The 13,557-nt window shown below is 30.6% G+C and overlaps 1 protein-coding gene across 1 annotated transcript in view; it reads right to left on the reverse strand.

The window, feature by feature from the left end:
* LOC115889262 overlaps window positions 1–13,557 on the reverse strand; it is a 154,101-nt gene that overhangs the window by 80,875 nt on the left and 59,669 nt on the right. The window contains exons 4-5 of the mRNA XM_030909203.1: window positions 5,646–5,744; window positions 3,486–3,666 (exon numbers count right to left, since the gene is read on the reverse strand). Of these exons, the coding sequence (XP_030765063.1) occupies window positions 3,486–3,666; window positions 5,646–5,744 (280 nt within the window). The remainder of the gene's footprint in view (window positions 1–3,485; window positions 3,667–5,645; window positions 5,745–13,557) is intronic.

Here is a 13,557-nt window from a genome sequence, read left to right on the forward strand (position 1 = left end):
TTTGTGATAGTGAAAGTTAAAACATATTAAAATTGTGATTGAACTGTTATTAAAAAATCGGTGTGTGTTATTTTATTATGGTATTGTTGAAAACACTTTATAATGGGTTTTCAAGCTTCAGGTATGTAGATTTTAAATGTATTATTGCAATAATTTACGGTGGCTACAAGTTCGAAAAATCTAGGTTTTGGGAAATGTGTTTAAAAAATAATTTTTTTGGTAAACATTATGAATTTAAGAAGAAGTACAAAAAAAGTTCTGCCGAGTACCGTTTGCATTTTAGATTTAAAATTTTACTTAATTCTTAAAATTTCATTATTCAAAAAATTAGCTATCCCAATTTGAGCCTTTTTTCAGAAAAGCCTTTTTATTTCCAGGTAGTCAAATAGAGAGAAATTATTTCTGGTGCTGCAAGAAGAAAGATTCTTTAAATTATCTTCTTCAAAGTGCAAAGAACGAATCTTAAACTATGTAAAAGACAAATTTAGTGTCCGAATTGACTTTCTTTTGAACTTTGAAAAGCAATTGAAAGGCGCGGTAAGATTTTTGTGTCCAAATTGCTTTATAGATGGAAAGCATGTAGAAAGTTTCCAACTAGATTTTTGAAAAGGAATGCTCAGTCGCTAAGGTAGTTTTAAGCTGACTCCAATTACTCATACCGATTGATTTACTCATACTCATACTGAACAAGCAGGATTGGCAACGTCAAAAAGGGGTAGGCCAAAAAAGCCCTTTGCTGAAAGTTCTGTTCTTTAAGAACAAAACAAAGAGACGTTAAACAGCTAGTTTCCGAAGTACTTTTGGAAAAATTATGTTATGCTACTGAATCAAGTTTGATTAAAGGCGGATAAAGAACTGCCTCGGGCTGCACAATATATTTTTACCGAAAAACGAAACAAAAAAAAGAAAACCCTTTGTTCAAGATGTCATAAGGATGTTACATCTCCCCGATAATTTTGCTGAAGTGCCAATAGCGATGATTCAGAATGATTCTTGAGGTACATCGTTTTCACCAAATTTTTGGCTCTTTTTGTGTATAATGTTTTCAGTAAATCAATGATTTTAATCATTAATTAGAATGTGAAACTATTAATTTTTCAGTAGAAAATATTTTTGTCGTCCTAAAGTAGACAATTTGACGTATGTGCACCGGTTCTCCATAAATGTGTAACGTACCATGACCGTGAATAACCCTGTATAAAAACGATCTTTATAAAATTCATCGTAAAAAAGCTTACTACAAAAATCTAAATTCCGTTTAAAAATCGTACAGCTTTTAAAACGTATTTTGAGGATACTTGTGAGGCGCTTAAGCGTTTGCTCACGTCATTAAAGCGATACAGTGTTAAGTGAAAAGAGCAGTTTTCGAAAGTGATAATACGGAAAGCGAGAAGGCTTTGGCGGCCGTGAATTTCCGCCTCGTTCATCTTTAGTTTAGGTGATCTGTAATTTCCTTCGGACTCTTTTATCCGAGTTAAAGTGGATGTATCGACGATTGCAATTAAATATTTAATTACACTTACCTTTAAATCTTCTTCTTTTTCCTGCAATGTGTATTTATCTTTAGATTATATTAAATCAACTTTATAGATATTTGCTATTTTGTGAAATCAACAAAAACAAATTTTGTTTTTGTTGATTTTCACTCATTATGAAATTTGATGATGATTTTTAATTTTATATTAGTTAGTCGTGTAGTAAGCCAATATGTCCAAAAATATAAAAAGAATCATATTAGGTCTAAAATAAAATAAAAATATCGTTATATGCAATAATTTTGGCCATGTGTGTATTTCTAGCATGTTGAAATAGAAGTGTATCATTTTATACAGAGAGCGGCCAACTCTTTTAAAACTGCATCATTTAAAATATTCTGTATAATATTTGACTTAATTTTAATTAAATTATACTGGTAATCAATGCAAATTTCAAACACATTTTATTTAAGTTATCAAATCCGAATTAATTTTAGAACTGAAGATATAATTTTTTATTTTTTAAATGGAACATTGTATATCGTCGGTGTTATGTGTTAAACTGCTAATTCCACTATTCCTAATTTTAGAGGAGAGACAAGATACGATTCAAAAAATATGTACACATGTAGCAACTATATTCAAGCGTTAATATGATAAAAAGATAACAATATTTGTTGGGGAAGAATAAAACTTAATATTTCGTTAAAAATTAAACGTATTATTTAATAAAAGTCTAAAATAGAGTTAAAAGGTTAACACGTTTTACTCACGATATATTTCTTTTGCGAACTATATTATAATGAAGTTCCCGTTCAAAAATACCTAGACATTTTAATTACAATCGAGTGTATTTTGAAAATCATAATGAAAATTGTTTCAAAACTACTTATAGATTTTTAACACCCAAGGTTTTATCGCAGTGCTCGTTTTCTTAGAAGTCCTAATAAAATAGGGTATAAAATTATAATACACAGGGAAAGCAAATAAACAGCATTGCTTTCCAGAATTTTAAGTCGACCACTCTTTATATACTTTATGTTGTAAATGATCTTTAAAATTCTTATTTTGTAACTAAAATATTTTGACATTAATTCACAAAACGAAAAATAAATCAATATAATATAATAGGCATTTTGAATTAAATATCATGTAAATCAATATATCATGAACTAATACTGCTTAAAACTAGCTGAAAACTTTTATAAGCTATTCATTGATAAAATTCGAGAATAATTTGACAGAAAATTTAAGAAGATTCTATTAACAAATTCGTAAGTAAACAATTTTTTAGAACATAATAAATTAATTTATAAAACATTTAAGTTTATAATTTCAAAAAGAAAATAAATGTAGAACAACATAATATATGCCTTCATAATAGGATGTCTAATATTATATATTTAATATTAGTTATTGGTTAGTTTATTTTTTTATAGTATATAAGTTTGGATAGAATATAAGTTTGGACCACCGCTGTTTATCTAATCCTATCATAATTATAACTTAAAATTTTCAGTTTAAATAATACGCAAACGTTTTATAGAAAAATAGCATTGTCACGATATACGATGTGATCGAAAGACGGCTGAGGAATAACAATCGATGATAATTTTGACGAGATCAATCTATAGACATCGTTTACTAAAAGTTAACATAAAACTTGTTAAAATTAACATTAATGTCTATGATAATAGCACGTTTCTAGACACACAAATTTGTTTCCAAAAAAATATATTTCTCGAATTTTAAACTATACCATTTAAAAGCCATAGTTATTCCACACAAAAATAAATTAACCTTCTTAAGCCAACCGACAGTAAGAGCCATTTAAATTAAAAAAAAGTACGAATCAATTAATGACGTCTAGGGCTTGATCTTGCCAAAGATATTTTCGATTGTTATTCCCCAGCCATTTTTGACGCCGTTTTTTTCGATCGTATGTACTTTTAAAATGAAAACTAACATCAACTCAATACACTTTCTAGTAATAATTTATGACATACGTACTGCCTCCGTATCGCACAATCGCAGATCTTTTCTTGAGAAACTTGAACTCCATTCGATAATCAAAGTTGTATCCGTTCTCCACCTTCGACAGCTTGTACAGATTTACGTGGATGGTGATGGATTTCGTTTCGCTGTAGTACATCACGGGCCCCCATGACGTCCCGCACCATGAGCCGCCCACCTGTGGAAGTTTACATGGATTGTATTCACAATTGATCAATTCTAACAGGGGCGAAATTTAATAGAATGTGAAAAATGTAATTCTCAGCTCGCATATGAACATTTTTCCTAAACGGATTTACTTTATACTTTTCTAAGATTGTTATTTTTTTTCTAGATAAGATACAGGGTGTTAGAACCAAGAAGAGTGAACAAAAGTTTAAAAACTTATATGAATTTAATAAACAACTTATTATTAGAAACGACTAATATTATTTCAAACTTTATATTTGAAAAACATTCTTTTGAAAACAAGTGGCCGAAACATAGCATATTTTTAAATTAAGAACAGCCATAAATATATTTTAATAGTAAATACGATAGAAGTGTATCAAAGGTAGGCTGACCAGAGTGGCCAATAGAAAAACGTTCTGCTCATGGCTCCCGCCTGGCAACGAAACGTGTGCAAATCTCTACTAATCATGTTGGTCCCACTATCTTTGACAAAGATTGTTTAATACAGACAAATTAAGGGTTTTCAGATTATATTTTTTATTTTTATCACACGATCTCACATTTAAAACAATAATATTGTCGATTAAAGTAATTTACGCTAATCTTATGAAGAATAGTGTATGTCTAAATGTAATAGTATAAATCTGTCATTAAAATATCATAATATTGAAGTATACGATTCTCAGTTTATATATTAATTAAAATTTTAGTTTCAAAAGCTGTAATCTAATACATTTATAATTTCTCAAATACATGATTTATGCGCCATGATTGTAGTTTTCAGCTGTCTATATTAGAGTAGTCAATATATACAATACTTATTTATGAAAGGTATATTTTCCTAGGTATACCGAGATGCGTCTCAAAAGTGGCTCACCTCTATAACTTTTTTATTTTTTCAGATAAAAAAACGAGATTCGGTATGTTAGTATATGACATAAATTGGGATTGATTGATTAATATAATTGTATCCAATTGTTTTTAGTCACTTCCTGTTTTACCGGAAATGACTACAACTTTTGATTTTTAAATGGCACCCTCGGTATTTTTTTACTTTATTCGATAGAAAATGACTCTCTGAATAAAATGACATATCATATGCCAACTTTTGATATTTTCGCTTTAAAAAATCCTATTTTAAAATTCAATCTAGAGTGCCATGATTGTGTTAAAACACTATTTTTTATCCAAGGAGTCTTGGAAAAATAGATTTGATCGTCTAATTTTTTTCCTGTCTTGTCCTGGCCGGTTGAAAGATGCACAAATCGTATTTGTAATCTTATATGTCAATTCTTTCAAATGGAACGACGCGACGGTGGCTCGTTAGCATGTGGAAAAAGCATTTTTTTACAAATAATTTGGTACCACACGTTTGGTATTTCGTATCAAATTATCGTTATAAACCGCATGCTATAATTTTAAATGAACCATATGAGAAAATGTCAAAAGTTGACATATGCTATGTCATTCTATTCAGAGTGCCATTTTCTATCGAATAAAGTAAAAAAATACCAAAAGTGCTATTTAAAAATCAAAAGTTGTAGTCATTTCCGGTGAAACAGGAACTGACTAAAAATAATTGATTACGTCAATCAATCCCAATTTATGTCATATACTAACATACCAAATCTCGTTTTTTTATCTGAAAAAAATAAAAAGTTATAGGGGTGAGCCACTTTTGAGACGCACCCGGTATATTTTATTGTCATCATACCTTGAGGTTCCATTTTTGATATGTAAAACAACAATAATATTGTAGATTAATGTCGATAATATACATATAGCACTCACTCAAAATGTCTGTTCTCAAGTTCCTTCCTTCAAAATGTCTTAATATTCTATTTGAGTTATGTTTTTATGTTAAAATATAATAAAATATTCTTTAAATAAATCACATGGTATTCCGTCCTAATTATTTCGTCTTAAAGTTTTAATTATTTATTTCGTTTAGATAGAAACTAGTAATAATAATAATTTTAAACTTACCTGAGGCCGGTTGGACTCCGTGATTTGTAAGGCACCATCAGGACAGCCGTCCGTAGTGAACGATACGAAACGACCCAATGTAAAACTGTCGAACGTTACCTTTAAAAAAATAAGGAGTTAAATAATACGGTATCACTGTTGATTATCAAGTTAGTTAAAGACACGAGTCTGTGAATAATCACGCAAAATCATTACATAGTTACTGGTGGTTGCCAGTTTACTTATTTCAAATATAAACGCCTATAAGCTTTACAATCATTCTTGGATTCTACATTTAATTATAAAAATATTTTTGTATATTATTCTATACATAATGTTTTACTGAGCAAGCTTCCGTAATATACAGAGCTCTTAAATAAGTACAAATATTTTCAGGGTTGGTAGATTTCGATAAAAGAAACATATTTTCTCTTTACCGTTTTTCAAAGTAATTCTAAAGTAAACAAGATATTTTAATAAACAAAATACGAGTAGCGGAAAAAGGGGCCAAAAAACCCTACATATATGCTTATTCTCTGCATTAAGTTCATCAGACCGAAGGGAACATCCATTCGACGACCTGTTTCGGAGATTTTTCTCCATCGTCAGGCCGACTTTGCTGTAATCGTCGATCTGACCAACGAAAAGCAGAGAATAGCATTTGAGTACAAAACGTACTACTATCGCGAGAGTGCTAGATGCTCTATGCCATCTAGCGGCAGCTGTGACAATCACAGATTGTACCGCCAAAATTAAAACCAGCGGCCTACTGGACAAACATGCTTGCTTCATCCACCTTACCGTAGATGGAGCTAAGAAGGCTTAGGTAGGGTATATATAAATAAACAAAATACGAGTAGCGGAAAAAGGGACCAAACCAAACCAAACCAAACCAAACCCTACATATATGCTTATTCTCTGCATTAAGTTCATCAGACCGAAGGGAACAGCCATTCGACGACCGGTTTCGGAAAATTTTCTCCATCGTCAGGCCGACTTGCAGTAACCCTCCATCTGACCAACGAAAAGCAGAGAATAGCATTTGAGTACAAAACGTACAACTATGGCGAGAGTGCTAGAAAATCTCCGAAACCGGTCATCGAATGGCTGTTCCCTTCGGTCTGATGAACTTAATGCAGAGAATAAGCATATATGTAAGCCTAATTCGGCCCCTTTTTCCGCTACTCGTATTTTGTTTATTTATATATACCCTACCTAAACCTTCTTAACTCCATCTACAACGTGGATGAAGCAAGCACAAGATATTTTACTTTGGAAATTTCAAAAATTGTAAATATAATATCCAAAATAAAAATATTTCCAAAAATTTTTTCAAAAAATTTCAAATTTTCAATTTTTTTGGCGAAAAAAAACTAATAGACGTGTTTCTAAAGTCGAAATATATTACCCCATATATATTTGCACTTATTTAAGACTCACCTTGTATAATAAAATACATTTTTATTATTTTAACCTAACGTCAACAGTTTTTGTAGACGTATCTGTAAAAAAAACTAAAGTGTTCTCGTATAGTTAATTAAAAAAATTAAATATTTTAAATAGATTTTTTCTTTATTCTTTGTATTTTTTTGCTTCCGACGACGGAAAGAGATAAACTTTCCGAAACGTTAAGCATTTGCTTGTTCGTTAGGTAAATTTGTTTCTCAGTAAACCTAACTGCTGACAATTAGTTTCCGTTGGATTAACGCAGCAGTGTTTGCAAAAAATAACTATTTTATTTTGTAGATTTTCTTGCAGTGGTGAAATACTAATATAGAATTTTTTGGAGAGACTAATCCGCAACATAGGTATATTTCTTATTTTAGTTCTATTTAAAATCGTGTTATAATTTTAAATTAATTTTAAAATAAGTGGCATTGCAAAACAACTAAGTAGCATAGCAAGTTGATTATAATTAACGTCAGTTTAGCTTATTATTTTAATGCCAACTTCTAAATAAATCGTATTTATATATTCAAAACATTTGTAAAGTTTATATAAATTTTAAGAGAAGCTTCAAATTCAACGAGAATATTACCTATATATGAAATTATGCTCTAAGTATTAAATTTTAACTGACGTACATTATCTATATATTCCGCATATTTAATTATAAACTCGGAGGAGAATTTTATTATGTTTATTATATGGGGAGTTCGTATATCGTGCTAGGGTAACGAAAACTTTTAAGAAGGAAGTTTCTCTATACTACGCGAAAATTATCGCCAAGAGGAAAATTTGCATTTTTTAGAGCTGTAAGTTATGCTTTTAACAACTTTCTTACACATAACACTTAAGAGATACATTTTATATAGCTGTATTATATTTGAAACATAACCTATTAATCAGAAGCGTATTTTATATTTTTGTTGTATACTGCCGTCCTATGAAAAAAACCCGTATCGCCAAAATTTAAAAAAAAATGAGATATTGCCTTATACTGGATCTTTATATGGTTTACTACTGTTTTACATAGAAAAAAACTCGCATTAGTTAATTTTTCCTAAATTTATAATAAAAAATAGATTCCGCGTATGTGACATAATTTCCCCTAATGCTAAATTAAAATCCCGTATAAACAGATCTCTAAGTGAAAACCCCGTATTATACAAGCAAATACGAGCTTTTAGCGAAGCAGATTGATTTGACGGGGTTTTTGCTTAGCATAAGTGATGTGGCGCGTGGTCGCGATTTGTTACGACCTGAAAGGCGGTGTTTTTTATTTAATGTTTATTTGTTGAATGTTTATTTTATATACAAAAACACTTAATATAAAAATATTTGTTTCCTTTAATTTCTTAAAAAAACACAGTTGTATTGTCCAGTTTACGTAGTAATAACCCTGTAAATACAAATTTAACGACTTACGGGGTTTTCACTAAGTAAAGTAACTGACTTTTGGAAATTTTAAACCCCGTAAACCCACTTTTGGGTATAAGCAAATAGTTTATATGACTTTTTTTACATATTCTTGTTAGGAACCCTTAAAAATCATATTACAGTAAATTTTAGGCATTTAGAATATTTGATAACTAAAGGTCAAAAGAAAATATATTAAAACGCGTTTTTCTCAAAATCATGTTGTCTGGAGGTACGGGGGTCAAAAACAATCAAATATCAATTTCTTAAACTGAATGAAACTGAAACTTTATATCTTTAGATACTTTTCGATAATAAAAGCAAATGTGTGCTTATAATTTATATTAGTGACGGGATAACTCGAGCGAAAATTCGCTCGAGTACTCTATTATTGAAATAACCGACATCGCTCGATTATGAACGAGCGGCGAATGCAAGCGATCCTAGAATGAAATAAATTGAAATCCAATTGTATTGTGACATCCTCGATAAAAAGCCGAGCGAATTTTCTACATACACTGCAAATAGCAAATTTATACGACGTTATCCGTTGCATATCTGAGTGACAAACTTTTACGACCTACATCGACAATGCTTTGAAATAAACTAAATCAAGCGAATCGCTCGTCGCTTGCTACTTGCCATTCATCACCGAAAGAATATGTGCTCTGCGTACGCAACTTACTGCTTGACGTTACGAGTACAACAAGCGACGGGCAAAAAACCGTATTTTTAAATACGAGCGATCGCTCGATTATTGAAATCGCTTGGAACTCGAGTACTCGATTATTAAAATTAATCGGTTTTTCCCATAACTAATTACTATGCAAAGTGAGTCTTAAATAAGTACAAATATTTTATGGGTAGTATAATTCGACCCCAAAAACACGCCTATAAGTTTTTTTTGCAGAAAAAGATTTTTGAAAATTTGGAATTTTAAAAAAAAAATGGAAATAAAAAAAATTCGAAATTTGTTGGAATTCTTAATTAAAAAGCATAAAATCTTCACTATATAGCAACATATGTAGTAGATTAAATTAACAAGAAAGAAACACCAGAAAAAGTCCAGTGGTTCCCACAATTTAAGCGAAAAAGTATACTATGTCGGTTATTTTCGACTTATTTGAGAAACGGCGAAGAGAAAATATGATTTGTTTATCGAGATATACCAGCCCTGAAAATATTTGCACTTATTAAAAACTCACCCTGTATATTTGCAAATGTTTTGTTTTGTAAAATCGACTAAAAATCGTTTTCAGCTATATCCTTATCGACACTTATATTGATTATTAAAGTCAGGAGGGTTATGACTGAGGGGTAGAGCAAAAAAAGCGCTTAAAAAACATGCCTAAAAAGCTTTTTATCCGAAATAATGGGGTAAACAGTTTTCCCCTCGCAATTTTTAGTTAAAATATTTATTAACCGTTTAAATCGTGCTAATGCATTCATACTGTTGAAACCTTAATAATGATGGGAGCTTTGTGTTACAATCTGAACACTATCGATCATTATCTTTATCCTCTAATTTGTGTATTTTGATATATCCGACTTAAAAAATAATTTCGTATTATTGCTTGCATATTTTTCTTTTAATAAAATTTAATTACCAATTTGTTAGCAAAGAAAAAATAGGAAAGAAGTAATGAATTATGATATATTATATTACACAGGGTGAGTCTTAAAAAAAGTGCAAATATTTTCAATGCTGGTAGATCTTGATAAAAGAAATACATTTTTTCTTTACCGTTTTCGAAATATAAGTTTAAAATGACCGAGTTATTCAAGTTCGAAAATTTAAAAAACATATTTTTTTTTGAACAAATTTGAGAGCCACCGAATTTTTCCTATAATTTGGATCCCGCCGTAACCAATAACAGAGATTAAATGATACCGTTGTTAAATTTGCAGTAAACAGACAGTTCTAAAAAGTTTTCTAAAATATACAGGAAAGTTTAAAAGAAAATGCATGATTTTCAACATCTATAAATATCTACATATCTACAAAAAAAACTCACAGATGTGTGCCTGGGGTCGAAATATATCATCACTAAAAATATTTGCACTTACTTAGGACTGACGCTGTATAAAAAAATTGTATGCCTAACTTTTGTTCTTACTAAATTGTGTTTAATTCTGAAATAGAAAATAATACGATGTTGTATATTTAATGAAGTAAGATGATTGAAATATAAATTAAATATTTATATAAACAAATAAAGATAAAGTATTGTATATTTTAGAAATATACAGTACTCATATTTTATTGGTAGTTTTATTAATTAGATATCATAAGTTACTTATATAAAATACTCGATATTATTATAAATTACTTGACAGCCATACGTCCGCTAATCATAAACAAATTATGAAAAACTGTCCTAAAAATATCATAATATTGATGTATATGATTCTCAGTTTATTTATTAGTCAGTTGTATATTAAAATTGTATTTTTAATAGCTATAATTTAATAAAATTTTAACCTTTCATATGACTGTAGTTTTCAGCAGTAAATATAGTATGCAGATAGCCAAGATAGTGCAAGCACTGCACTTCAAATACTTATTATTACCTTAGTTTTGTGAATCCAAAATACCCATTAAACAGCCGAGTAGCCGTAGGTTCATATATTTCTTTTGCTAAAAAAAATCCGTTAATATTTTACACCCAGCAGTAATTAAATTTGCACCTTTTGGCATAATAGACGAGAATAGTACACATTTGCATCCAAGTAGCATGGTCCTATACACTAGTATGTAGTGTATTACATATCTCGTTTTAATATAATTATGGTAATATAATATTATATTGCTGGTAATACAATTCGTAGAGTAATGGTCTTAGGTTTTTGTTATTTACAATTTATTATATTTGTTAATATTAAAGCAGATTTAGAAACTAGATAGAGAACTTAATAAAATAAAGTTAAAGCTCTTTAAAAAATAGTATGCAATATATCTCATAGTCTAAAATTAACTCTTTTATTTATTTCAAATTTATTGATAAATATAAAATATTTTTATGGCATATCCTTTAAAGAGTTTAATGCCATCCGTATTTGATTTCATTATTTTCAAATCCAATAGCCCGTAAAAGTATTATCGGGCTATATATGGTACGGTATCAGACTATACAAATTTGACGGGATACAATTGAATTTGTTTTTTGGCTATTGGCCAGAAATGAAGGGAAAATTGAATTTACGTCGAGAAGCCTGGTAAAAACATGTCACTGTCCCAACAAATGTCAAATAATATTAGGTTTTTCCCTCTTCGGTGGCAATATTTTAAATTAACCGAAAAAAATAGTAGCTAAAAGATCTTCTTAAAAGAACCGAGCATAACTCTAAGATTAGATAGTTTGTTTAATAAAACAATTTATTAATTAATTAAAGAAATAAGTTAATATTAAAATTGCTCTATTTTTGGCTGTGGACACAGAAATTATACTACAATGACTAAATTTTAAACTTCCATTATTAGTTTAGTTCTTCTACCATTAATGTTACATCTTAGAATCATGATATATTTTAGTACAATTAGATATATTGAACAAAGAAAGAAGTGCAAGAATAATTTTCCTATGCGCTTGTAGAATGTAGAATGTAGAATGTTTAGGAGGAGATTTAATCACCGCGATCCTATAGATCTATTGTATGTTCCCCTTTCTTGAATTATAACGAGTTATAGCTCATAATACAGTCTCAGGACTTTAACAAAAGCCAGTATCTGAGACGGCTCCACAGAGGCCAGCTCTCCATTCCCGACATCAGCCGTATCAAAGTTCATGGCACGAATAGTCGTCGTCTCGGCGCACTCAGTGATAAGGTGTTCTGGTGTTTCTCCATTTTCTCCACAGAATCTGCATTCGCCGTTGTTTCTCAGCTTTAGCCTACTGAGATGTTCGTTGAGGAGACAGTGTCCTGTTAGAAACCCCGTGACAATCCGAAGATCCGTTTTTACTTAAATTAAGGAAAACCTTTGATTTTTCGGAGGAACTTCTTCGAGTGTCTTAGACCGTTGGAGGATACCCATTCCAAGTTACGGATGGAGTCTTCCAGATTCTTCAGTTCCGCTTTCAGTTGGTTCCCGTTTGGAAAACAGAACGGTTCTGGTCCAGTTAGTGGAGTATTCGCTCCTTTACTAGCTAGATCATTTGCTTTTTCATTGCCTTCTATCTCTTGGTGAACAGGCACCTAAAGTAGGAGAACTTTATTTTCTTTGCCTAATTTGTTGAGTTTCTCTAGGCATTCTTTGACCAACTTCGAATTGATGGTTACTGAGTTGATCGCGTGAAGTGCTGCTTGACTATCGGATAGGATGGCAATTTCCTGTTTTCGATAGTTCATATCTAAGATAAATTGTACGCATCTTTCGATAGCGTAAATTTCTGCCTGAAGGATAGTGGGGTAGGTGCCCATTGATTCGGAGTATTTAGTTTTCGGCCCAAATACTCCTATCCCTGTCCCTCCTTTTTTGGAAGCATCAGTATACCACGTTGTGGTATGGTCTTTTATATGCTGAGTAAGCGTTTCTTTCTCCCCAATCCTTTTTATTACTCAATACTACAGTGAGGTGTTTCTCAAAGTTATAAATTCTTGGTATGTCATCCACTGGGACTTCCTATGCGCTTGGAAAAATACTTGCACTTATTTGTAAACCCATTATACAGCGTTGGGTTAAGTTTAAATAAAATAAAATATAAACAAATAGAAAGAAATAAATAGAAAGCTAACCTACTACTTTATACACACTTTCCAAGTAACATATCTATTCATACGTATGTAGCCAAGCTAATAATAACAGAACAAAAACAGAAATGGGTTACTGACACCTTTTAACCTGACACCTGTAAAGTAGCAGAAGTAGATGGGATGCCTCTCCTGTCCTTCTATAAATGGGCCAGGAAACTACTCACCATTTAGTAAACATTACAAGAAGCAGCTTAACGATGAGATATATACCAACCGTTTAGAGAATAACAAAAGTAATATTCATACACAAAATTGGCTAAATTGACTAGACCAACCCTAAATAATTTAGACGATGGAAAGAGTATGAAGAAAACAATGGAGA

The sequence above is a fragment of the Sitophilus oryzae genome, unplaced genomic scaffold, assembly GCF_002938485.1.
Source record: "Sitophilus oryzae breed Bouriz unplaced genomic scaffold, Soryzae_2.0 scaffold_813_pilon_pilon, whole genome shotgun sequence".
NCBI lineage: Eukaryota > Metazoa > Arthropoda > Insecta > Coleoptera > Curculionidae > Sitophilus > Sitophilus oryzae.